The sequence below is a fragment of the Drosophila sulfurigaster genome, chromosome 3, assembly GCF_023558435.1.
Source record: "Drosophila sulfurigaster albostrigata strain 15112-1811.04 chromosome 3, ASM2355843v2, whole genome shotgun sequence".
In the NCBI taxonomy this organism is placed as follows: Eukaryota; Metazoa; Arthropoda; class Insecta; order Diptera; family Drosophilidae; genus Drosophila; species Drosophila sulfurigaster.
The window spans coordinates 13,021,288-13,049,268 of record NC_084883.1 but is presented as its reverse complement, the minus strand read 5'-3'; the positions used below and the strand labels follow the sequence as shown (position 1 = coordinate 13,049,268).

General features: G+C 42.4%; 1 protein-coding gene across 1 annotated transcript in view; it reads right to left on the bottom strand.

The window, feature by feature from the left end:
• Window positions 1-3,362: 3,362 nt before the first annotated feature.
• Window positions 3,363-27,981, bottom strand: part of LOC133845503 (uncharacterized) — a 46,480-nt gene continuing 21,861 nt past the window's right edge. Inside the window, 18 exon segments of the mRNA XM_062279974.1 lie at window positions 3,363-5,506; window positions 5,570-5,691; window positions 6,915-7,563; window positions 7,650-8,126; window positions 8,437-8,993; window positions 10,411-11,619; window positions 11,621-11,761; window positions 11,763-14,585; window positions 14,653-14,694; window positions 15,250-15,294; window positions 15,392-15,457; window positions 15,525-15,881; window positions 15,981-16,253; window positions 17,074-18,349; window positions 19,251-19,987; window positions 20,051-20,544; window positions 22,058-22,309; window positions 22,406-22,663. Coding sequence (XP_062135958.1) covers window positions 5,350-5,506; window positions 5,570-5,691; window positions 6,915-7,563; window positions 7,650-8,126; window positions 8,437-8,993; window positions 10,411-11,619; window positions 11,621-11,761; window positions 11,763-14,585; window positions 14,653-14,694; window positions 15,250-15,294; window positions 15,392-15,457; window positions 15,525-15,881; window positions 15,981-16,253; window positions 17,074-18,349; window positions 19,251-19,987; window positions 20,051-20,544; window positions 22,058-22,309; window positions 22,406-22,559 — 9,831 coding nt within the window. The 5' untranslated portion in view covers window positions 22,560-22,663 and the 3' untranslated portion in view covers window positions 3,363-5,349.

Here is a 27,981-nt window from a genome sequence, read left to right as displayed (position 1 = left end):
AGACAAAAAAAAATAAATGCCGTAATTAAAATTAAAAAATAAAACTTGATATTTTTCTACTATTCATTCCACTAAAGAATAACTTTAATCTTGTTTAGATAACTAACATAATATAATCATACAATAATATAAATATATGATAATATAATAAAATAATAATATAATAATATAATATATAATATAATAATAGTAATATCATTCATGTGCTCTGTAAATATTCGAAATATTCTGGTATTCTACCAAAAACTTTATTTGTCACTAAACTAAATTCGGAAACAATAAGGTAACTTTAAAGTCGCGCAAGTTGAGCAATAATAATAATATAATTTTATATAAAAATAAGTCATAAACATCATAATACTAATATAACTTAATACTTCATGTAGTCTGGAAATATACTAAATATTTTGGTATTCTGGTTAAAAAACTAAATTATTAAATTTGATAACAATAAGGTAACTTCAAAGTCGCGCAAGTTGAGCTTGTTGCAGTTGAGACCCTTTGAGGGAGAACAGAGTTGAGTTGGGCACGAAATTCTTGTCGCCCCGAATAATTACATAAATCAGCGATTTTTAAAGCGTTTCGAGTTTCCAGTTTTCAAACTGTCAATGGCATCGGCCAGCGACTGACCAAAGAGCAGATCACCAACTCCATACATATACATAGATGTACATATATGTACATATGTACATCACTCACAAAGTTATAACGAAATGTCTTTTAAGAGGGGGGTTTAATGAGTCGTTTGCGTGCGCAGGTTGTCGGCTTTTTAACGCTGATTGTTCCGGATTACGATGCTTGCGGTGGAATTGGATGCCTCGTAAAAAAGGGAACAGTATTAACACCTAAAGAACTTCGCCGCAATTCCCACACAGCTCTCACACACAGTTCCTGAGCACATTTTATGGCCAATTTCACAGTAAAAATCGCACCTAAATAAAAAAAACCCAAACATGCAAATTTGCTGCCAATCTGTCAACGTGGCCTAAAATGTGATTTATGTGAGGACTCTTTTTGGCGATTGATTTTCACAGACGTCTTTGGCAAATTCCCCACTTTACTCTATATGATTTACAATGTCGGATTGATCAACCAACTTCAAACTTCAACTCCAGCTGCAAGAGACTCGACTCTGGGATCCCAAATTGAGCTCGACATGGCCAATGAACATTTGCCGTCAGTTTGCGGTGACTTTTTGATGCGTTTACAAGACGGCAAATTTGTAATTGCTATGCACTCAATTTGATTATGGTCATGTATCCCATCAACTATGCATGTAGCACAACAGACAGTTGATGTGCCCCCAACGAGTGCAACTGCAACTGCATCTTCCACTGTTTCAACTGCTGCAACTGTAAATGGCGTGTGGCAACCAATGGCACAAGTTTGCATCCAAAGGGTTGACCCAACTCTGCGGTCTGATTCGTTTCAACTTCGACTCGATCGGAGAGTTGTAGTTGCAACGCCTGAGGTTGCATGCCACTTGCAGTACATCTTTTATGTAATTGACATCCAAATTGGCTCACAGGATGCACTTCAGTTGCCAAAGGATTGCTAACATGACAAGGGTTCGACTGGAGCTGTAAACTCCACCTTACCTCATATTTACAATCCCCATTTTGTGCAGCATTAAATGTATTACATCTACTAATTGATCAGCAGGAAATTAGGCCACCGTAATTTAAGCAAACTGCAGAAAATTATGTATGATAAGTATGCTTTACTTAATGTATACAAGAATTCTATAAAATAATCAATTAATCCGCACATAGCATTAATAAATGCATCATATTATATTTGTCTGAAAAAATTATCATATACATTTTACCATATATATTTTCCAATATACTAAAAAAAAAGGCAAATTAAATGCAATGTAGCAGGCAATGCAGCCATCTCTGATATATTCTTGATCAACCGACGACACGATATAGCCATGTCCGTCTGTCCATATGAACACATACATAGATCCTACAGAGTATAAGAGCTATTTGACAGCACTTGTAAAGTTTGCAGGTAGATTAAGTTTGTTTTAAATTTTGGCCATCCGCAAATCAACAAAAATTGAATAACAAGCGTAATTTTAAAGCTAGAGCCGAATTTTGGTTGCAACATTAACTATACTATTTACGATTCCTGAGAATTTGATTGCGATCGAATAGAAACTGTAGAAGGGTTAAGAAATTCTTCTGTATAACAAATTTCGCCAACTACAATAGGGTTTTAACTGATTTAGGTGACAATATGGGATATTTTAACCTCTTTGGTATATTTCGGCTGTAGTAAAAAATATAAAATATATACCAAATATGACATTCGGTATATTTTAGTATTTTTTCAGTGTTTTATTTGGTATACTTTAATAATAATACCACTGTATCTCACAGTCAAACACAATCGACTCTAGCTTTCTTACTTGTTTTTATAAAAATCGATGCATAAAAACTATTTTCTATGGTAGCTATTTGTAGTTGACAATCTTTAAGATTATATCTTATTAATAGATAAAAGAAATTCCACAGAACCACATTTTTATGGTCAAGAGACAATTATTTCCTGGTTCTCCTTTTTTAAATTTTATATGTGTATAACCACAAATCTAAGTACACGATTATATTTTTTAGTTTAGCAAGCAAACTTATACCCAAAAGATTTCCATAATATTTACATTTTTTAATCAAGAAATCTAGTTATCCGATTACAATATTCTTAGCTTATCTTGGCAATGGGGATGAGCTAAAGGATACATATGCATTCCTTTAGCTCATTCCCAAAGATTGTAATCGGATAACTAGATTTATTGTTTAAAAAAATGTCAATATATGGAATATTGAGGACATCTTTTGGGTACATATAAACATCATAACCAAAATAATACCTTTAAGATATATCGAAATTGTTTATTCTACCTTCCTTACCTGTGTCCTTACATTTTTTTAGCTCTTCAAAACTCTCTCAACAATAAAAAGTCTTGTTTTATACATTTTTGATATTATTTAGTTGTATTTCTTTCCGTGTGTGCACAAATGTCGAAAGGTTTGGATTTTGTTTTTGTTTTTTTTTAATGAATTTTTTCAATTTTGAGATTCTTGTTTTTTTTTTTGCATTTTATTTTTATTTTTTCCGTAAGTTTTTTTTGTTTGCGGCTTGCTCACAATCATATGTTTTAATATGCGTTCGTCATTAAATAGGTTGTATATATGGTAAAGTGTTATTATTATCGTTATTTATTTTGTCATTATTAATATATCGTTTATTATTATTATTTAAATATGCTTTAAAAATAAATGTATTTCTGTTATGTATCACCAAAAACAACACACATGCAATTAGTTATTGTTTTCACATTTCCTACAGATTGATTTCATTTTTTTTTTTTTTTATTCTGGGCATCGAAACGAGGCGAAAGCGCTTAAAAAAAAGTCGGAATAAACTTGCGATCTTCGGTTACTGTTGCAGTTGGTATAACAGGAGCATAGTCGAATTGCGAATGCTCTTTCTCTCTTCTCTTGCTTCGTTCACTATCTTTCTAGATTTATTTGTCAGTATGTACAAGTCTCTGCTAACTTTAGTATGTCCTTTTTTTTGTATTTACAACCAACTACTGCTAAACACATTTATAAATATCAGTTAATGGCATAACATACAATATATATATATATATGTTGGGGACTGGATAATGCTAACTGGTTTATGTTTTTTTGTCTGATAATGATGCTGATTCTGTAGCTTGCTTCTGCTGCTGCTTTGTAGGTAGTTCGATTTGTTGTTTGAGGTTCTCTGTCTATGTCTATATGTTTTGTTATCTTGTGATTGAACTTGCCAATAATGTTTTGTTTGTTGTATCGATCGATCGGTCAATTGTTTTTTTTTATTTATTGTGCTGCACTGCAAATCATTTATAATTTATGCAAAAATTTCCATGTAAATATTCTTGTATTCTGGTGATTAACAACACTCGGCATATACTATATTGTATTTTTGTGTATATATATAAATTTATTGTGAATTGTTGTTATGTGTATATATTTATTTCTTCTTCTTTTTGTATTTACAGCTAAAATTGTTTTTGTTGCGCAGAGTTCGCCTAATAATATGCCACATTCATAATTCGTTTCTAAGCTAAGCTGTAAAATTGCCTTAATTGTCCGATTGTTAAATTTGTTTTGTTTTTTGTTTTTTTGCCTTTAATAATATGTATATTTGTGTGCTGTAATACTGTAATACTCCTCCCTCCTCCGCCTCCCATCCTCACTATTCGAATGTTATTGTTATATATATAAAATGACGCTGTTTTTGCTTTTGTTGTACACTCAGAAAATAATTTAATAGTATTTGTTTTAATTTCGAATTCATTTACACAACGTTTTATCTTTTGCTTCTTTTTCCTTTTCCTTTTTTTTTTTGTGAGTATGTATGGTTTTTTGTTGTTGATGTTGTTGTTGTCATTAATAATTAAGTATAGCGTTAGTTTTGTAGTTTTGTTTTAAATTTAGATTTAGTTATAGTTATAGTTTAGTCAATATAAATACAATTAATGCTTGCATACATATACAAATCGCGTTCACTATAAGTACAAATACAAGTTAAAACTTAAATGAGCTTGTGATTGCTATCAAATAAAGTACAATGTCATGATGTTTGTAAAGTATACAATAATAATAATAATAATCGTATGCAATTAGTTGTAGTTTTAGAGTTTATAGTTGCTAAGATTTAACGGCTAGAGTTCCAACTAAACTAGAAATTATCATTTAATACAATCGCAAATCATAATTATATTAACAAAGCCCCAACGCAGCCTTGTGCACAAAATACTGTTCCAAATCTTGCATTTACAGACAACACTCGCATTACAATGAGATGATAATTAATTACTATTTATCATCTCTCTGCTTAAAATACACATTATCTTTCCTTCATTCATTTTTGCCTTGTTTACTGCTTTGTTCGTAGCTTCAACTCTTTTTTTTTTAGGACGTTCAATACTCTCGTTTTCGTTTCCATTTCCCTCTCTCTATATATATAGCTGCGTATATATATTGTTGTTGTGTATGTTCCATATTGTATTGTATAAATATATATAATGCATAATAATACAAACTACAGCTACCTCCCCTCTCCACTCCTCTCCTCTTATATACAATATTCAATTCTCTTTTCGGCTTTCTTCTACCAAAATTGTGCGGCTGTTGCGGCTGTCACTGGCGTTCCTAATGTTGCTGCCACCGCTGCAGCTGCTCCAGCTGATACTGTTGTTGCTTCACTTGTTGTTAGAGCTGCCTCAGCTGGTCCCACTCCTCCTCCTCCTCCTGCTGTTGCCATCTCATGCTGCGCCAGCGGAGGATATCAAGAGTGCTTATCAGTCAATTCTGTCCAGCGCGACTCAAAGAACTTTCGCATGCCATGCCCCGCTTTGCCCACTGGCGAATCGTCCTCGTTGAACATCTCGCAGTTGTCAAAGATTTGACGCACATCCACACAAAAGTCCTCGCGACACTTGTAGCTGTAAAAGTGATTTGAAATCTAATTAATATCGCACTAAATGCTGTTAGTTCAGTTCACTTACGTCAAGTCCTGCAGTTTTTTCTTGATGGTGGACAGATCCATGGGTGTCTTGATTATTTTGCGATATGTGGGAAACTGTTTGGTGTTCACGGGCAGCAGAAATGGCCACGAATCCTCATGAAGCTAAATGAATAGAAAGCATTAAATATAAGCGAATAATGCAACTATAAAGAATAAAACGGAGCTAAACTTAAGGCATTCATTTTAGATGAAAATTAGATTCAAGTGAATAGTTGATAGTTTCCTTTTTGTTTATTTTGTTAAAATTGCAAAGAATTTAATTGTAATAAAATACTTTTGAGGAGGGTTGAATGACGAAGAGCTTCTCTAAGGGGTTCTGTCTTTTTTGTTTGCTTTTTCAAAGCCTAATACTTTGCAGCATCATGGTAGAGGAAGGAGAAGTTTCTAAAGTCAAAAGTTGATCCCTATTCTGTTGCTTTTCTAGCTATTCCTTTCTCTCCTGTTTACTATCCTCGTATGTCCTTTAACCGTCCCCCCCTCCAATTAGGTACGCGATTTATTTTAATAATGTAGGTAATCTAAAGAAGGTACTTAACGGAATGGATTTCGTTTTTGCCTTCACCTTTCCGATCAACTAGTAACCGAAAGCTATCGGGTACACATTTCATGACGTTACAAGTCCAGCAGCTTCTTCAAACGAACTGGCTTCATTACAAGGTACAGTTAATCATATTATTTGAATTTACTCAACTATTTACTTTATCTGTTCATAAAATCTATAACATATCTATATCTGCCTTATTATATACTTCTACTAACTAGAAGCCTCTTCACATGAAACGCTTTAATTACTCTATTTACTAGCTTAGATGTATAACTTTAAGTTATCTTAAGAAGAATAAGAATCTATGGATTTGAACCGACTGAACTCAATTATGAATTCTGCTTTCATAAGTTAAACGATTTCCAAATTAACAAGTTGGTAAAGCATTACAATTATTTGTATATCTTCATAAAGAATTACTGCAGAAATCTTACATAGGGATATATAAGTCTTCTACAATATGAGATTGTTGATTTCACATACTCCCTCAACTCAATAGTCGCAATCACGGTTGCCAACTTTACGTATTATATAGTTATATATTGTGAATCACAATTTGTGAAATACAAAAAATCTTTCGTGAAAAAATTTGTGGTACATTTTTGCTAAAATTGGTACATTTTTTAAAAATTTTGGTTCAAAATTTTTTTTAGGAATGGCAACCGTGGTCGCAATAGTCAATACTTCTTAAATACAAGCTTTTTGCTTTCACACATTGGGACAACTCAATAGTATCTTTATACATCTTTTTTATACATCCTTAAATACAAGTGCTTTTTACCTCCATCTCGCCGAGCAGCGTCTTGCAGACTGCGAGCTCCTTGATGAGCTTCTTGGTGGCATGCTTCTCCTTCTTCTCCTGCTTCAGCTTCTCCTTGGCCTCCTGAATGGCATGGATGTTGATGGGCGGCGGCGACATTTGTGTGGCAGCTCCAGCACCAGCTGCCACAGCTGGCGGCGTGGGCGTGCAAGTGCGTGGCGAGGGCATGGCCATCATCTGAGGCTGCTGCTGCTGTGGCGGCGACTGACACGTCACATTGAGCAGCGCTGTGGGCGAGGGTTGCATCAACACCGGCGCCGTCAAGTTGGGCGTCGGCGGCTGCAGAGGCGCAGGCAGCGCAGGAGGCGGCGGCGTCGGTGCAGGCGTGGGCGTTGGCGTTCGTGTGGGCGTGACGGCACGCGGTGACATGGCAACAAACTGCATGGCTTGTGGCGGTGGCACGACACCAAATTGGCTCGGTGGCACATAGGCTGTGGCGGCGGTGGGGGTGGCTGTGGTGGTGGCAAAGTTGGTGACTCCTCCTCCTGTTGTTGCCTCCTCCAGCGGTACGCCGCCATTGTTGTTGCCCAGATGCGCCTGGAAGCGACTTGTGTCGATGGAGTTGTTGTGATGCTCATCGTACGTCGCCGAGGCGATCGAATGCGCCGGACTACAGAGACAGAGAGAGAGGGGGATGGAGGGGAGGGACGGATGTGTTTAGCTGAGGCAACGACTTGTAGTCAGTCTTTGGCTCACCTCAGCGGCGCTGGCAAGGATGTCATAGACTCGTCATGCGACGAATTCAACGACTGCTGTGAGCTGTGCAGCAACAGTTGCTGCTGTTGTTGTTGCTGTTGCTGTTGTTGCTGATGCGGATCGATGGGGCAGAGTTGCTCCATGCTGCCGGCGGAGGCGAGCAGCTGTTGCTTCTCGTTGCCACGTCGCTTGGCCGCGGTGCTGGCATCGCGATCCCGCCGAGACTTGCTGCTGCTGCCACCGCCGCTGCTGCTGGCAGCGCTGCGTTTCTTTGGCGGCGGTGCTCGAGTGATGCAGCCGTGGCAATACCACTTGCCACGCGGCACCTTCAGCAGGGGGGGAATGTAGCAGTCGGCGTGATAGGCGCGTGGACACAAGTCACAGTAGATCATCTTGCCAACGGGCGAGGGACGATGACCGCCACAGACGATGCACTTGCGCTCGTTCGTTGCCTTGTTGACGCACTCATAACAGTACCTAAGAAAGAGTGAGAGAGAAAAATAAACTCATTAGTTGACAACAGTAAAAATGTATCTTACTGGTGGCTAGAGGGGGGGAGGCGGTACGCGGCACAGTGCGTGGCGTGGGCGTGGCGAGGAACGTGGGCGGTAGACAAGACAAAAACAATAACGATAACAAAACGCAAAACGACGCGACAAATGTTGTGAAAGATGAGCACGAGAGACGAGTTGGAGTTGAAGTTCGAGGTTTGAGTTCGAGGTTCGAGTTCAAGAGATAGATGGGAGATGTATGGGCTGTTGTTGTTGCTTGTTGTTGTTGTACTCACCAGTCGCCATCGGGTATGTTGTCCATTTTGGGCTTGAAGCAATAGGTGTGATAGCCCTTGTCGCAGCCATCGCATAGCAGCAGCTTGTCCTCGTTCTCGCCCGACGTGCAGAACTGGCAATTCTGTAAGGAATTTGAATATTTGCAAGAGTTTGTAGTAGTGCCTGAACGTCGTCCCTGTCCCTGTTGTCTCCGGCGTTTCCCGTTCGTTTTTGTATTCGAGTTTGCGTTCGCGTTCGAGTTGCAGTCACTGTCCGTGTCGCTGTCGCTGTTCGAGTTCGATTGCGAGTTGCTGTTGTAGTTGGACTCTACGCAACCGTTTTGCGCCAACGCTTTCAGATTGATTTTAATGGTCATCGGCGGGGGCGGCGGTGGCGGTGTAGGCGTCGTTTCTTTCTCCTTCGACTTTTGCTTTGATTTCTTCGGCGTTGATTTCTTTTCCTTCTCTTTGTCCTTCTTGGCTTGCTTTGATGGCTGCTTCTTCTGGGGTGTTGCCTGCTTTTTGGCGCTGCTTTTCTTTTTGTTGGACTTGTTGTTCTTTGTTGTGCGCGTTGCATACTTTCGTGCGCAACATTTAATTGAACCAAGTTGGAGTTCGAGTTGTGTAGTCAGCAGTTCGAGTTGCGTTCGAGTGTGAGTTTGAGTTCGTTTGCGTTTGCGTTTGCGTTTCGTGTTCGTGTTCGGGTCAACAGTGATGGTGGGCAAAGGTTGCGTTCGTTTAAGCAGGCAAACGGTAACGGGTAAACGGGTAACGGTAGCGGGTATGGCAACAAAAGCATTCAATTGTGAAAACAAATGGCAATGTTTATGTAGGTATGTGTATTTAGTTGTGTGTGTGTGAGTGTATGTAGGTGTATGTGTATGTGTGTGTGAGTATGAAAGCGTTAAATTCGTTTTTTGATTTTTGATCAAAGAGAACACCATTGGAACACCACAAACAACAAACAAGTCAAACATTCAGCGAAAGTGTTAAGAAAGAAAAAGAACAAACAATAAAAACATCGAATTAATTTTCAAGGCACTTAATAAATTTTGTTTTCAATTAAGGACATTTTTTTGGGGGATGCATAAAGAAAAGTACTACTTAAGAAAAAGTTGATCTACTAAGCTAAAAAATAAAATTGAAAATCATGCAACTAAGTAAGAAATCTTTCTAAAATAAACCAAGGAAATAAAATAACGATCTATAATACTTATTAAACTTCCGTTTTTTACTCTCTGTCATAGCTGACTCAATTTTCTATAATGAAATTAATGAATATTCTGCATCTTAACATAATTGGCTGTACTTGTAGCTTTATGTTTCGAATAGTTCAAATAAAAAAGTATAGTGTATCTAACTCTATATATCTGTGGTTGTCTTTTGATCATAGTTCCAAAAAGTTATGGAAAATATCATTAAATTAACTTCAATACATAAATTTGTATCATGGAGATCTTTAAGTGATATTTTATTTCCCATTCTTCATTTATTCCTTTCATAGCATATCTATATGATTTTCCTAAGCTCTTCATTGAATTTAGCTATAAAATTGTTAAACTATTGAAATTACTATTTTTTTTTTAGATAGTACTATTCATTTATCAATACTGATATCTTTTCTGTCTTTTAATTTCTATCTTAACGGAAAAACTTTCTAGGGATAAAGCGAAATTACAGAATTGAAAAGTGGTGAAAATGGTTAGTGCATGTGAGTGTATTTGTGTGTGTATGTGTATATATGTGAATGGAAACTACTTTTGATGTGATGACTACGAGTGTGTGTGTGTATTAAAATGGAAGCCAACAAACTAAGTAAGGAGTAGGAAGAGGAGAAAACTGATTAATTAGTTTCTATGCACCAATGGCAGCTTGCAATGAGGGGAATATAGTGGGAGAGGGAAAACTGGGGGGTGCCAAGCTAAGAGAAAAGCCAAAAGAAGAAACGAAACCGAAAGAATCAACCAAAAAAAAAAGAAAAGAGGGCAAACTTACCGCCTTCATAATGCTCTTGTCCCAGGCCACACACGACTCCAACACATACAAGGCCATGGCCAGCTGTGCGGTGGTGTGGGAGCGGGCGACGGCATCTCGCCACTGCACCAGACCCTTGGGTATGTTCTCGATCTTCTCGTCCTTGTCGCTGTCACAGTTGCTCGCTGGCGAGGCGGCACCCGAGCAAGGCTCTAGGGTGCCACCAACTGCTGCGGTTCCATCACAGGAGGCGACACTTGGGGCAGCTGCCGCAGCAGCCGCTGCCAAGGCCATGGTGCGTTCATTGAACGATGAGGCATTCAGATTGCTGCCAGGCTGTTGCTGCTGCTGTTGTTGTTGCTGTTGCTGCTGTGCCATCAACTGTTGCTGCTGCTGTTGCATCTGCAGCAAATAAGCCGCGGCGGAGGCAGAATTCTGTGTCTGCGTTGAAGTGTGCTGATTCTGGGCAATCACAGCGAGATGTGCATCACCCGTCTGCGATCCCAGCGGTGGCTTCAAGTAGCGCCGCTCAATGTTCGCTTCGAGGTCAATGATGCGCTCCCTGATCATGGGAATGATGCTGACAAATTCCGCCTCGGTTAGATCCTCCAGCTCTGTGAGATTCAATTCATTTTCGCTGCGCGTCGGCAGCTGCCAATTCTTTAGCTGCATCGAGGCACTCGCAACCTTATCTTCAAGCGACTCGAGTTGCTCCAGCAGCGCCAGCTCAACGCGACGCGCTACTTTGGGATTCCAATCGCCAATCTTATCCGGTTGCATGTACTCCACGAGTTCCACCTGCGATTCATTCAACTTCAGCTGATAGTTGACGCCCAGCGGCTGCTCGAGACCGAGGAAACGCGTCAGGTTCTCCTGCAGTTCACGTTCTCGCAATCCCGAAGGATTCAGGGTCTTGAGCAGCTGGCGCAACTTCTGCTCATCGTCCAGTTGCCACCAACCGTAGCGTTGCCGACGGGGCACATAAACCCCGTGGACCTTCTCCGGAAAACCGGCGAGTTTCACTTGCTCCAGGAGTCGGTGCTCGTCGGGTGTCATGGAGAGGGGCAGTGGAATGTCGATAGGGATGTAAGTCTGTACGCTGCTCAGCGACATGTTGGCAATGTTGTGGTAATACGCCTGGGACAATGCCTCATCCAGACGCAGCTCAATCTTGGGCTTGACTTCAGTCACTTCACCTCCACTGTTGACTCCGCCACCGCCCCCCGCCTCCCGTGTCCGGTGCGACATCAGCGCCCAAACGAAAAAACGAATCCGTTTCGGGTTCCGGTTTGGAGAGCTTCAGTTGCTCCAGCTGTTGCTCCTCATCGGTTGGCTGGCAACGATGAGGAGACGCCAAACCGTTTTTTTGACACCGTCGTTAACTTGCCCTGCTCATAGTACTCATCCAGCTTGGCCTGCATCTGCTTCTCGTCCAGACCGCTCAGCGTAAAGATGCACTCCTGACTGAACTTCGTCGGGTCCACCTTGCACTCCTCCATGGGTATGCTGTAGTATTGCATGTTGTTAATCAGATCCCACGGATGTCCCTGCAACTGCAACTGTGCACTGCAATTCTGATAGCTGGCATAACTGTTCTGCAGCTCCTGGGCAACGACGCCACCTTCCTCCGCTGGCAGTTCGCTGATCAGCGGCACTTCACGCTTCACGATCGAGAACCATTTGGGTGTCGCATCCTCGCTGGGATGCGATGTGGATACGATGATACAATCATCCTCCTTCTTCAGATCGTCCAGACTGTTGGCAGCGTCCACTTTATCACAGTTGCCATTGCTGCCTCCGATTCCCATGCCCATTCCCAATCCAGTTCCCCCGTTGCTGCTGTTGTTGCTCAGCGTGGGAATCAAGCCGGGTATTGTGGGTATCTTGATCTCTGCCTCAAAGTCGGTTTTCGTCGAGATCACAGTGGGCGGTGGACCCATCAGTTCCATCTCCGACTTGACCTTGATCTCGGGTCGTGCGATAATCGGCTCGACTGGCTTAGCGGGCGGTATAATGTCGTCATCGTCATCGCCTAGATCCACAATCTCTGGTTCTACTTTATTGATTTCCTGCACATCATCGTCGTCATCATCCTCTTCTTGCGGCGCTTCGTTGGCTACCTCGTGATTCGCCTGCTGTTGCTGCTCCTGCGGTTCATTGGGCGTCTCTGTCTCTTTGTCTTCGTTGCCATCTACCTCCATTGGCTCTGCTGCAGGTGGTTGCTCCTCAGACGTTTGTTCCTCTGCCTCATCAGCTTCCGTAGCTGGTTTCGGCTGCTCATTGTTTGTCTCTAGCTTCTTATTCTTCTCGTCCATGACCTCGAGTGCCTCGTGATAGTCACTAATATCGTTTTGCGCTGACTCCAACGCCTCAATGAAAATGCCACCCGCCTTCGGAAGCTTCCAGTAGCGTCGCCAGAAACGATCCTGTCCGAAGCAGGCTGCACGTAGCTGATTGGTGCTCTTCTCCAGCGCTTCCTTGCAGTTCAGCGAGGCGCGCACAATCTTGTCCAGCTTCTTTTGCAGTTCGTCGGCACTTAGGCGATTGTCTTCGTCCTCCTCCACGTTGGTGATCTCCGAGTCGAGATCGGAGAGATCGTCCTCAATGATACTGACATCGTGACTCTGATTGTGGCCATCCTCGTTGATGGAGCTGCGTGCGCCGCTCTTCTTGGCCTGCAGCAGAGCCTCGGCTGTGACTCCTGGAGCGCCAGGAACACCAGCAATTGCTCCAGGAAGTCCTGGAACTCCCGTGACTCCAGCAACTCCAGGAACTCCTGTAACTGGGGTAACTCCAGGAACTCCCGGAATTCCCACTACTCCAGGAACTCCCGCGACTCCTGCTGTAACTGCTCCGCCGTTCTGCTGGAACTCTTCCTTGGCAGGACTTGCTTCAGCAGCTGCAACAACACCAATTGGAGCAGCTTCACTATTACTCGCATTCAACGGTGTCGCATCTCCATCTACTTCCATGGCTTGCGGCTGTTCCCCATCCAACGGTTGCGGCTGCTGTGCATCCTTATCCTTCTCCTCGTTAGTCTCACTGTTGCCATCCCCAGCAGCTGCCGTCTCTCCATCAGCTCCATCTTCTGTTGCTGCACTTGCTTCTGCTGCTGTTGTGGCTGCCTGTTTGCTGGCTTCTGCCTCTGCTTCGGCTTCGGCAAGCTTGGCCAAGCGTTCGCGTTCCCGCTCCGCATCGAGTTTCTGCTGAGCAAGCAGCGCCTGCATCGCTGCCTCGCGTTCAGCCTGCGCCTTCTCGTAGGCCTCAATGCGAGCTTTGCGTTGATGCAACGCCTTGTACTTGCGCACCTTCATGTCCGTCATGTATTTCTCCTTACGCATCTGAGCGCAGGTCTCCAGACTGCCGTCGATCTGGCGCAGCACCGCCTTATTCATCAGCAGATCGTTGCACAGATGCGCCAACATTTGTGCCTTGCGTGTGGGATTCAATGCCACGAAGGGACGATCCTTGAGCGCATGCGACAGCTTCCAGGTGTCGTTCTCATGCAACAGCTTGTAGTACTCGTGATTCTTGGCCGAGTGTGTGGCACTCTCCGCATCCAACTGATGATGATCGGGCACACGACGCTCTCGCTCCCGATCCACAGTGATGCCGTGCATCTGACGAATCTCCCCGGTGGCTGTGGCATACAAATAGATGCGCAGTATCTCCGACACATTCGAGTTGGTGATGTCCGCATTGCGAAGCGATTGACCCAACAGCGTGGTGTGTCTTCCCGGATTCGGAACACCAGGATCTTCGATAGCGCAGACCAGCAGATGTGTCATTACGGACAGCAGCTCCTCCTCGGCATCTGCATTGCTGTCACTGATTAGCGCATCGTGCAGATTCTGCAGCGATGGCAACGATTCCATGTCGAATCCGAGAGTCTCGCCAAAGTTGTGCAGGAACTCAAAGACCATCAGCAGATCCGCCATCGCTTGACCAGGCAGACGATTGCCTGCAATACGCTCTAGTTCCGGCACCGACAACTCCTGCGGCAATTCAGAGTCCTCGTTGGGTTTACGTATCAGCTGCAGTATCTCAGCATCGCGCTTTCGCTCCGCCATGCGACGTTCTCGCAATATCAGACGATCGAGCACCAGTTGATGTTTCTTCTTCTCGCGCTCCTCAAACTTGCGACGCAACTCCAGCATTCTTATGAGATTCATGTGCTGACGACGACGCTCACGCTCCTATAAGATTGTGAAGTTTGAGTTAAATTAGTGAAAGGGGGAGAATCATTTGGTTAATTAAACTTACCATTTCAGCAGCCAGCAATAACTCCTTTTGCTTCTGAAGTTCCTGTTAAAAGAAAAAAAAAGTAGATCAGATTAGTAAAAAGTTCTGCATAATTTGATCTGGAATCAAGGGAATTTTGCCAGGGATAAGCTAATTTTGAAGTGAAAGCATTCAAATTTGGAGATGAGATAGAATCTAGAAGGAAATCATTCTGCGAAATTTATAAACCAAAGAACTGACAAACTTGAAAGTATTTAAAATAATAAATTTCATGGGATAAGTAATAAAAAGGAAAGTGAATTATGTCCTATTAAAATAAAGATACAATTCTGATATTTGTGCCTATCAATGTGGAAAAGATCGGACTAAGGCAACATTCAAAAAAGGAATGTAATTATAAATCTTGCGAAAATCATAATAAACAAAAGGGGATCTATCAAAATAAGGTCAGAATGGTTTTCTCTTTCTTAACTTATGAATACAAAGCGGAATAGATCGAACTAAGCGTAACATGCATTAATGGAATCTTAATCAAATCAAAAAGTTTGCCAAACAATAAATTATATAAGCAAGGTTGAAGCGGGAATTAAGGATCTTTCTGGGGTTTAGCTTTTGTACCTGTTCCTTAGCTAGTATTGCTTCCTGACGTCGCTTCTCTTTCTCCTGCAGCGCATGGAAAGCAAAGAAGAATGCCAATTTGAGCAAATTTGCAAATGAAACTGAAACCTAAAGGCAAATATATAATAAAAAGGCAACTCACCTGCTGCTTCTTGAGCAACTCTTCCTGCTTAAGACGATCCAGCTCCTCCTGACGCTTCTTGCGCTCCTGCAAGGCAGAAAGAAGGAAATATTAGCATGCCAGTTGTCAAGGCATTCAAGCGTTCTCAACTTACCTCAATGGCCTGCTGGTTCTTCAACTCCTTCTCCTTGCGCTGCTGCTCCAGCTTGGCGTTCTTCTCCTGCCTGGCCTTCTCCTTGTTGCGAGCCAACTCCTCCTTTTGCTGCTTCTTGGCATCGCGCATTGCCTGCTGCTGCTTGGCGATCTCAATGCGCTGCTCCACGTTCAGCGTTTGACGCGTGAATACTTTCAGATCCTCGAGCCGTTTGGCCACATCCTCGTCCGTCATGCGTATGTATTCACCATCATTGGCATAAGGCGGCGGCGCAGGCTGCAGGAATGAACCCACAATGGCACGAGCTGAGAAGCTAAAGTTCTCGCGCGTCAGACTCGAAGGCTGCTGCTCCAGTAACTAAAGAGATGATATAGAAAAAAGTTGTGTTCAGTTGCAGTTCAAAATGTGTTTTGCTTCTCTAGGCATTAATTACAAAAATGCGCCCTACAAACTCACAGCAAACACTTGGCCAATGGTCTTCAGGGGCAGCGTGCTCCCTGGCGCATAGTAGGTGACCTCGCCCCGGATCTGTCCCTGTTTGGTCAGGCCACGTATGACGGTGTCTCGCTTCCAGCCCAGTTCGAGAGGCACTCGCAACTCGGCCACGTTCAGTATGTTGGCATCTTCGCTTTCTGATTCCGACAGTCCGCTTTCGGCAGCGACGCTCTCCGAATCCGTCGAGGTTTCCATGTGCGCGTTTGCCTCGCTCAAAGCCAGTCGTATCTTTTCCTGCAAAGTGAAATAAAGTTACAATGTGTGCAAATTTACTAGTAAATCTTTCGAATTCCCGTCTCAGATTAAAATTAAGCGACTGTTTCAAACTTAAAGTTCAATTTAAAACATTTAGTTTTCTCTCTTATCATTCATAGGATGATAAATGGATAATAACTTATTTATGGTAAATTAATTAGCTGAGAGTTAGCTGTTTACACTTTGCTTACAAATTCAAATTCTTAAGTTTGCTACTATTCAGCCATTTTACAATCCTTCGATGCTTAAATATATTGGCTAACTAGCTCTTCCTCACTGTCTGCCTGTGTTTTTACGTTTTCAGTTTCGTATTGAACAGATAAAATTGTTACTAAAAGATAGGCGACAGTTACTTCGAGATGTAATGAGTTCAAAAACTTGTTGTTCCTCTTTCTCAAATACTGTCTGTGTTTTTACCTTTTCAGTTCCGTATCGAACAGATAGAAATAAAATAATTACTAAAAGATAGCCGACATTCAAGTGGTTACTTCGAGATGAAACGAGTTCAAAAACATTCTGTTCCTTATTCTCAAATACTGTCTATGTTTTTACATTTTCAGTTCCCTATCGCACAGATAAAATTATATCGAAAAGATAGCCGACAGCTAGAAGGTTACTTAGAAATGAAACGTTGAGAAAATTAAATTCTTTTGTCACCTTTCCTTAACATATTTTTGTTACTAAGTATATGTCCTAAAAATTACCCTCGAAATTTGAATTCTCCTATTTACAATGAACTTGGTTCTTGTCACTAAACTGTCCCATAAACATATAGTCTCACATATTCATGTCAACTTACAATATCTGCGCCTTGTTGCAGCAGCTGCTGTGTGGCAAGCATGGGCTTCAAGCCGACAGCACGCGATTGCGCCAGCAGCGAGGCGACCGTATTCTTCTTGGGTTTGGATACGCCACGTCCCAGATTGCGTGGTCGTCCCTCCTTGTACGTGGAGGAGCCAGATCCCGAGCCTGATCCCGAGCTGGAAGTGCCCGATGCGCCAGGCAAACCGCCAGCAGCAGGTGAAGGCGATGCACCGCCTGCGCCGCTGCCGCTGCCCGAGATGGAGCCACCTGGCATGCCACCAGCGCCACCCAAGGCAGCCGTAATTGAGCTGAGACTCTGCAGACTATTGGCACCGCCGGCTCCAACTCCTTGCGCCTGATACTCGCTGGCCAGATTGCCCAACGTGGCTGAGGCAGTTGTTGCTGCGGCGCCAGTTGTCGCTGTGCTGCTGCTGCTGCCACTGCTCTTGTCCGAGGGCTTCATCGAGAGATTCAGAGGCGCATCGAAGTCATCGATGGTGATGGGATTCGAGGCGGAGCCAATGGCACCGCTCGCCGGCATCGTTGTATTCGCCTTCAGGCTGAGATTGACGCCACCAGCAAGCGAGGGATCCCCGGTAAGATCGTGCAGCTCCTTGGCACAACCTTTGCTGGACAGATTGTAGGCGCCATTCGAGGTGATTGTGGGCGGCAACTTGATCACTTCCACGCGATCATTGGACGCATTCTGGCTGTGACTCTGCTGCTGATTGTGCGTCTGTCCCGTCGCCGATCCCGCTGAGCCTGCGGTGCTCGTCACCGTCGACGACGACGACGAAGCCGCTGCCGATGGCGTCGATGAACTGACCGCCTTGGATACGCTGCTCAACTGATCCATGGGACTCAAGCCGAGGGCACTCATCGGCATGCCAGCTGCTCCAAGCATGCCGTGGAGATGCTGTTGCTGTTGGGCAGCTGCTGCCATGGCGGCGTATTCCATCTCGAGGCGGGCACGCTTCGCTGGACTGAGGCCTGGAAACGCAAGCAGAGAGGAAATTGCATTTGTTGTGCTTTCAAGATCCTTTTGCTGTTGTTGTTGTTGTGGTGTCAGGTGTTGTTGTTGTTGTTGTTCTGCTTGGTGTTGTTGTTTCTGTGTGGACTGTTGTTGTTGTTGTTCTGTTTCGGATATGGTCTTCTTGCGACCGCGCGAGTTACTACCGGGTATCTTGGGGCCCACGATGCTGGACGTATACTTGATAATCTCCGTGTCCGGCGGCAATCGAACGCCCAACAACGATGGATGCTCGCTGCTGCTGCAAGGGGAGAAAAACAGACATTAGTTGGGGATTAAAAATTATAAATTTAGTTGCAAGACTATAGGATACAACTTAATACAGCTTTATCTCACTTAACGGCAACATTTCGAAACAAAAAAATCAGCCGCCAAATGATGCAATAGAAATATTTATTTGTCTTCAACCTTTCTTTAGTGAAAAATAAGAAAATTATGATGCTAAATGAATTTAATTTTGTAATGCGGAATAAAATTTAATACACCTCGCTTAACGGCCACAGTTGCGACCCAATAAATAAGTTCTTAAGTGAAGTATTCGAAAATGAAGCATTCTGAAGATATGCCGCTAAATCAATGCAAATTTAGAAGGTTAACTGCAGCAATATAGCATTAAATGTAATACACTTCGCTTAAGGGCCACAATTTGAGGCATAACAAGTATGTTAAGTATAGAAGAAGTATAGAATAGAAATATTTCTGTTATCTGTAGCTTTTCCTTAGTTAATTGAGGGAAATATGCCGTTACATGAAAATGTGAATACATGTAATTAAATCAACTATATCTCGCTTAACGGCGATAACTTGAATCCAGGAAATAGGATCTTGAGAGAAGCAATGATATATTTGTTTCCTTGCCTATTTCTTTTAACATATTTTTTAAGTGACCTTCAAGTTTAATGAATATTTTATGAAAGTTCATAGAATTAACTGTAGCAATATAATTTGATACACAGAAACCGCGCTTAACAGCCACAACTTAAACTTAGGCTGTTAAATTAGGCAATGAAATATTTTATCTTTTCTTAACAGTCACTGTTAGGTGAGCAAAATATGCCGCTAACCGAATATTAAATACAATTAAAGGGACGCGTTTTATATTATTTTCATATTATTTTATATTATTTGCTGGTTGTGCTCACCTGCTCATCATGGCCGCATTGCTCATGTAATCCTTGGCGCTGCCTTTGCTGCTGCCGCTGCCCGTTGTCAACGTTGAGCTGGGCAACTGTTGCTGCTGCTGCTGTTGTTGTTGCTGCTGTTGCTGCTGCTGCGTGGGATGAGCCGAAGAGGTGACTGTGGCACTGGGCGTCACGCCAGTGCTGGCTGCAAATGCATTCATGGCTGCCTGCATGCTCTGCTGTGGCGTCATGCCGAGAGCACCAAATTGTGACAACGAATTCAAGGCATTCAACGATGGATTGTTCTTGTCTCGATCCCGGTCACGATCTCGCTCCTTGCCCGAGCTGCTGCCCGATAAGCTGGCGTGCGGCGACATGGACATGCCAGGATGCATGCCACCCAAAGCAGCCGAACTGGAGCTGACATTTGTGCTCGTTTTGCTGCTGGACATGATGCCGGAGTTGTTGTTGCCGCTGCCGGCGCCGCTGTTGCTCAGACTCATGGCCAGATTGGAGAGGCCATGGGCATGCAATGAGGCGCTGTTGCTGCTGCTCGACTTTTTGCCCGAGGAACTGTTTGAGCTGCCGGACATGCCGCCCACACCAGAGCCGGAGGCTGCTGCTGCCACCGCCTGCATGGCGAGCAGTTCCTTGTGCAGCGTCACCGGATCGTAGGCAGACCCAGGATTGCTCGCCAAGCTGCTGGCGCTGCTGCTGCTGGTCATTGTCGAGGGCTTGCCATAAGCGCTGGCCGTGCTCTGTAAGGTGAAATCCATTTAGTAATCCATATAAACGAATATCCATTCACTTTCAATGCTCACCTTATAGCCACCGTGTCCGCTGCTGCTTGTGGAGATGGCCGAGCTGCTGCCCGTGCTCACCGTCGGCTGCATTCCGCTGCCGGGCAGTCCAAAGCCATGCATGCTGGCCAAAGCTGCGGCTGGATTATTCGCTGCGGCTGCTGCTGCAGCTGCTGCCGCTGCATTCAGACTGTTGGCCAGATTCTGTTGCTGTTGCTGCTGTTGTTGTTGCTGCTGCTGTTGCTGTTGCGCTGCCCGCTTCTCCTTGCGCGACTTGTTCGACTTGCTGCTCGAACCAACGCCACCGCTGTTGCCACCGCCTCCAGCACCGCCTACGCCCACCATGCCAGCAGCGCTTCCCGCTCCTGCATTGCCTCCTGTGGCACCTGCTCCCATTGCCATGGCAGCGGGGCCGAAGGCAGCTGCGAGATCGGGATGCGGAAACGGTGACAGACCCGAGGCCTGCAGACGACTGAAGTAGTCCTGGGCAGCCAGCTGAGCCATTGACCACCAGCCTGTGAAAACATAGTTGACAGCATGTTAATATAGAACAATTTTGTTAATCCTATCCTAGGTTTTCAATGCGAACTTTGACCTAATACATAGCTGTACTTATAAGCGTGGTACTTACATGTCTAAGCTGACTAAGAATTGCACTCTCACAGCTCTTACTTCATATTTAAAAACTCTTATCGTTAAGGCCTTGCGTTCTTATTCTATTACTCAGTTTATTGTCAGTATTTTCTGCTACTTTGCAATATAAATATTATATTAATAAAATTGCTGTTAACATGTCTATGCAGTGCAAAAACCTTCTAAGTCTTATTATTTACGATATGCGTTCCTAATTTTATCAGTCATTCTGTAAACAGTATTTCATATCCTAATTCCAAAAATTGATATTAACAAGGTTGCTATTTTCATGTCTATGCTGTATAACAATTGCAACCTTCCAGTTTTTACTTAGTATTAATAAACCAAGTTTTTGTTTGCCTACGCTCTTTAACAATGCCAGCCTTCTTGGAGTTACCGCTTAAGTCTTGCGTTCCTAATATCAATAGTCAGTCAGTATTTTCCGGTATTTTCATATATTAATATTATTAAAATTGCTGTTAACATGTCTACGTAGTGCAAAAATCACAACCTTGTAAGTCTTACCGCTTGGGATATGCGTTCCTAATTTAATGAGTCAGTCAGTAAACGCTATTTCATAGGCTCATTTAAAATATTGATATTAATAAAGATGCTGTTTACATGTCTATGATGTGTACCCATTCTAGCCTTCTAAGTCTTACCACTCAGGATATATATTCCTGATATAAGTTCAGTAAGTAACCAGTATTTTATGCTACTTTGAAATTGCAGCCTTCTAGGTACTACCGATGTGAGGTGTTAATTCAAAGAGTCAGTCTGTCATTAAACAAAATTTTAAGTTTTCGCGTAAATGAGAATAACAAAGATCACTAATAAAAGAAACTACAGTCAATAAATGTTAATATATCTCGTAATCCAGACGAAGATCTAAGCAGATTTGGCTGTTCTCTTGCTTAACGATACTTTTTACATGTTAAATTATATTTGATTATTTGTAATTCGTAAATTTGCTGTATTAATGTCATTTATCACCCTTTTGACTCAATTTCAACTATATGACTTCCCTCTTCTTTTGCTTATTCGAACAAAAATATATTCACAATCAAATTTTCTTGTTCCTTAGTTTTGAGGTTGATCAAGCTTATGTTTGAAACTTGTGCTTGATTATCTTGCCTGCCATCTTGCACTTTTCCCTTTTAGTCTTGTCCTCATTATACTTCCTGTCCATCCTTTCAGTTTAAGGAGTATCTAAGAGTCCAACATGGCTGTCCTTACTTTCTTAACTTGCTTTCTTTGCTTGTCACCCGCAGTTGCTAAGCGTAACTTCTTGCACCTTAACACCTTCTCCTTCATTATCATCTTCCATCTTCAACTGACGACTTCCTCTTTATCTGGTTCTCTTGTGTGTTGTGTCGATGCCGACATTTTACTCACTTGCTGGATGCAGACCTGCCAGGCTGGCGGCCTGTGAAGCGGCCACTGCCATTGTGCTCTGATGATGATGGGCGCCCGCAGCTGCCGCCGCTGCTGCTGCCATCGAGGAGTAACGGTCATTGGCAGCCGCCGCTGCGCCCGCAGCATTTGGCAGCAAACCCAAGCCGGCGGCTGCGGCTGCATTGAACTGCGAGTTGAAGAGTGGATTCGATGCAGCTGCCGCTGCTCCGCTTGCATCGCGTCCCCAATACGCTGCACCAAAAAAAAGACCAAAGATAAGTTAATAAAACCGAGTGCAACTATTTAAACTAGTCTTCGTCTTCATCTTCGTCTTCGTTTTCGTCTTACCAAAAAGCGAGGCGGCATCTAGCAGTCCGGTGGGATCGTGGGGATTTCCAGCTCCGGCGCCGCCGCCAGCACTGGAACCGCCGCCGCCCTTCCCTCCGTGATTGTTTGAGTTTTTGCCATCGTTGCCGCTGCCATCGCCGGCATTTTTGTTCATGTTAAAGTGCAAATTGTGTGTTGACCTTCTTTATATTTGCAGTTTGTTTGCTGTTTGTTGTTTGTTAGTGCCGTGTTTGCTTCCCTTGTTCTTTCTTCACTTATCTGTCAATTAGATAAAAGTTGAGAATATTAATGAATTAGTCAAGTTATTTAGAAATATATACTTTGTATTCAATTTTAACTGATTAATATTAATGTATTATTAATAATTATTACTATTATTAATACTAAATTTCAAGTCAATATCGTTTTGGTCTTTTAATTTGATTTATCTTAATATACATTTACTGATATTTTATTAAATTCGAAGTCTGTAGAAATAATCTATCCGATTGATAAATAATCCTATATTCCGTCTCTTAGAATAAATCATTATATCTACGATTAAAGAACGAAAACACTTTAAATAATCCTATTTCCTGTATCTTAACTTAAACACTTCTTTAGTTGTATAGTTTAAAGTCTTCACTCGTAGTTTAACAAACTTAAATCACCGTTAAAAAAACTATCGTTATCCTCCCTCGCACCCCCACTTTCTGTGCTCTTTATTGCATTTATTAATTAGTTTAATAACATCATCACTTCTCTTTCTTTCTCTATCTCTTCCTTTCCCTCTCTTTCTTGCATTCATTTGTTTATATTGTATGGTAATTAAATGCTTTGCACAATTGCCAACAACAATTTCGACTCTCTTTGAATCCAGTCGCTCTCTCAATTTAGCGTGTTTGTTTTGGCCTGGCAATGCCATGGCAGCGGCTGTGTGTGCGAACGTAAAACACAAAGCAGAAAACGCAGAAACATGAAAAGCAAAACAAAACTACAAAAAAACTACTATACATCGCACACGCACACACACTCACATGAGACGCAAACGGAAGCATTATTTGTGAGCGTGTGAGTGCGCTCTCTCTCTCTTGCCCTCTCTCACGCACCACTACACCTGCATGCAGGCGAAATATCAGAAAATAGAGCGAATTAATAGCGTCGCACGCGGCGAAAACGAATTGTACAAACAACAAATTGCACAAATGGGCAAATGCAAAGCGAGTGCAATGACAACTTATAAACGAAATGTTAATAACAAATGCACCAAACACTCACACTCACTCAGAGTAAACTCACTCTCTTTCTCTCTCTTTCGCCGCTCTCGCGACTCGACCGCTGCGGCGAATGATGCGATGCATACATAAAGCGAATTCACGTTTGCATAAAAAACTGAAACTGTGTGTTTGCGAGACGTTGTTAGTCGTTGTTTTATAAATTTCATTCATAAAAATTTTTGCAGCATACAATCTTGTTGTCTGCTTCTGCTGCTTGCTGCATTTGCATTTCACACATTTTTTACACTGCCCACGAACGACGTCACCATCGACGACGCCGCTGACTAAGCGCTGACTGAGACGCAGACAGACTGTCGGCCTTTTTTCATTTTGTATCTTTTCTTTTCTTCACTTCACTTTTTTTTTCTTTTCTTTTATTGTATTAGCATTTGCATTTATTGTAACCGGCAGCTGCTTTCTTGATGCAATGAAAACAACACTATAGCATAGTTTTGTGGTTAATTACATTTCACATACAATTTCAGCAATTTTCACTGCCTTTTATCATCCATTAGTAGGAAGAAAACCACAATTGAAATTATTTACTGGTAAGCTAAGCGGCGGCGGTAGCGAAAAAGCAAACCAAATATCTGTGGGATAACGCGGCGACTGAGACACTGAGAGAACGACACAAAAGTGAGACAAACAAAAACGGCCGCCGTGCGTTACAAGTGGAATTGAAACACGAGAGCCGTGGCGGCGGCAGCGCAGCGCGCGAATGCCACAGTGAGAGAGAGAAGAGAGTGTGAGTATGAGAGGCAATGAATGGACCGACCAACCGACCGGTGTCGACGCTAACGCAGACGTCGACGTCGCGTCAATGCTTTTTCACAGTGGTTGATAATTACAGTTTTGTTGTGAGTTGTTTTTTTTTTGCAGCATTCGTTTTGCGCAAAAAAAGAAAATGCATATTTTTATGAATTAATCATTTTAATGAACACACGTTTAGCAGGCCGAGTGCCACAACAAAGGTGCAACCCATTTACAGATTACTGTTGTATGCTGCTGCTTTTTAATAACAGTTATTGCGCTTTCTTGCTGCGCTGTCACGCATCAGCCGACAGATGTGTCTGCTTATCACAGTGGTGGGGGGAATTGATTAAAGTAGGTGCAAAAAGTAAAAGCCAATTTAGAGCAGCAAAAATACGCACGCATAAAACAATACCAATAAAAAGTTGCTGCTACTGCTGCACAGTGGGACACCGCTTGGGTCAAAGGCTATAGTTTATATGTGCACGTGTGTGTGGTTGTGTGTATGTGTGACAACAACAATAAGAACGCGCTGCCAAAGCGCGTTGGCAATATGATTCAAGCATTTATCTTTGACGCGCTGTCACCACAGACAACGTCGACAGCGCTAGCAACAGCGACGTCGACGCCGACGCGCTGCTTCTGAAAAGGTGCGCGCAGCGTGCGTATAGGAAAGAGCGGGAGGCAGCTAAGCGAGTGTCGTTGTTGTTGATTTTTTTTGTTCTGCTTCGTTTTTCGCTAACTTGACGTGTAGATATACACACACACAAGCACACATACTTTCAAGCTAACGATTGGCAGTCTGACTCTCTGCCTGACCGACCGCACGACGACTAACCCCAGCGCCCCCTCGCTCCACCTCACTCTGCTCACACACACCATGTTGTTGTTGTCGTTTCAATATTTGTGACTGACAGAGTACAAATGTGAAATTCTTTTTATTGTGTGCTTTGCCCGATGCTGCTGCTGCTGCCGATGGCGTATATCTAGCCCCATTCCTCTCCCCACCCTCGCTCCCACCACCCTTCACACTCGACGCTGTTGTTGTTATTTTACTTTTTTCTTTTTGCTCTTGATTATCTCTAGTTCAATTGGCAGTCGCCGTCAGTCTGAGTGTGAATGTATTCGTGTGTCTCTGTGTATGCGTGTGTGTTTGCTTGTATTTGTATTTGTATTTTGTTGTGTATCTTTGGCAAACGCCGCAGCTTTTGTGTTATACACACAAAAACAACAACAAATTCGCTTGGCAGCGGCAAAACGAATGCCAAATGCTAATCAATTCCAAAGTTCTCGTTATTTATTTGTTTAATTATTCGTCATAAGCAATTGAAATCGTTTCTGTTGTTTTTAATGGAAATTGTTGATTCTAGCATTATATAATTAAGAGAGCCATTAATTACATTGTTGCATGTGAGTATGAAAAGTGAATGTTCGCGTTTGATTCGCACAGCAAGGCAACCGCTGAGCGAGTCTATGCATGTCTGCCCCCCTCCCCACACCATCTCTCTCACACTTTATCACACACTTGACAGGAGAGCGCGAGTGCTTTAGTTGTGTTGGTGAGTTGCTTTGATTATTGGCTGCACTCGTCCCTTTAACGTGTTTCAATTCCAACTGTGGCGCAAGCAAACAAACAAACACACACACTTGCACAACAAGGCAGACATGCATATTTATGTGTGTTCATCACTTGTTCGCGCGGCATTCGTTGATCATCTTTGACTACAGTACACGCACACGCACTCACACACTCACATAAACTCGCACACGCACTCATACTTGTGCATTTGTAATTTTGCTGGCATTCTTGGGGATTTAGATTTTAGGTACATGTCGTCGTCGTCGTCGTCATTGCGTCTTCTCCTTCTTCGTGATTGTTGTTGCTGCTGCTGCTGCTAACCATGCGTTGCGCCGTCTTTTGATTGTTGGCGGCTTTATAACGCGCCGACAATTTTCAGTTCACTTTTTGCTTTTGCCTTTTCTCATTACTCAAAGTTGACTCCGACAACAGAGCAAGCAACCAAGCTAGCAGAAGCGAGAGGGAGAGAGACAGAGACAGAGGTGGAGTGAGCTGACTCTTGTTCGCATGCTTGTTTGCTGCTTCTTCTTCATCATCTTCATCGTCGTCGTCGTCGTCTTCTTCGCAGCGAGGTTATTGACTCAGCGCAAGTAACAGACAGAGACGGCGACAGCGACTGCGAGCAGAGCAAAGACGCGCAGAGCTTGCGAAGTCGACGTCATCGCGATCTTCTGGTTCTTCGCTCTCGCTCGTTTTAGTTGTCGATTTTCTGGCCCACTTCTGCATCAGCGTTGCAGTCAGTTGCAGCAACAAGTTCAGTTTTGCCCCCATCCGCCGCTTTTTGCCCTCTCCTTCGCTTTGCCATTGACCTTTGGCACTTGTGAATCGACAATCGACTTGTAATTACATTCCCATCTCCAGTACTTATCGATTAACTGCAATAAACACATTTTCACACCTCTCAGTCGATAGCTCTCTTTAAGTGTCATTAAATTAATTAAGCACAATTCTTGCACTTGTTGCAATTGCAATGTGCAAGATTTGCACGCAATTAATCAATAAAATTCAAACCCATTGATGCATAATTGAATTTGATGAGAGTTTTCTGAAGTGAGATAAATCACATTACAAAAGATTACCTAGAATTATACATAGGTAATTATAGAACCAGATAACTATCTGTTTATTATTTGAAATAAAAGCTACAATTCTGGAATTTTTTTCAACTTGACGAAAATTACTTTTTCGGTTAAGTTAAGATAAAGAAACATTAATAAAACATAAAATACTTTGAAAAGCTCTGATTTATTTTATTTATTAAGAATACAACTCTTATTAAACACATAAATAAAATTTAACTTAACAAAGTATATGTATTATTTTATTTATGTTTATAATTGCGAAGCTTTATGTTTTATGTTCATTGTATCATATCGTAAACTCTGAAGAATGCTAACAACAAAGTAAGAAGAATAACCGGAAAGTAAATACATAAACTGAATATTAAGATTTATTTTATTGACGCTAATTTGATAAAGAACAGACAAGTTAAACTGCTAGCTATAAAGTGTTGAGTGTATATCATATTTCGTTAAAGAGTTACTTCAATGGCAGTACGGATAAAATAAATAAGCAAAGTGAAGACAGATTTCTCATGAAATTGGATTGACACTAATATGATGTCTATCAATAATAGTCAAGCTTATATAACTACTATATAACATTTTCTTAAGCATAGATAAAGTAGCCTAACCTATAATTATATAAACATGATTGACACTAATATGCTATCTATCACTTGGTAATAAAACAATAATGGTAATGAGCTAGCTTAAAGGAAAATATAAAACTATTTGCCAAATAATTTACTTTGCTTTTTATACAGCAAAAACTTCTGGATGGCAAAACAATCTGAGATAAAACCTTGTTTTTTTATGCAAAGTAAATGAAAAGCTGCGATTCGCTATAGGCAATGTTTACTGTAAAACTGCTAATTCTGTTGTGGTTCTCATTCTGCACACAATATGAGTAAAAGGGCGTGAGAGAGCGAG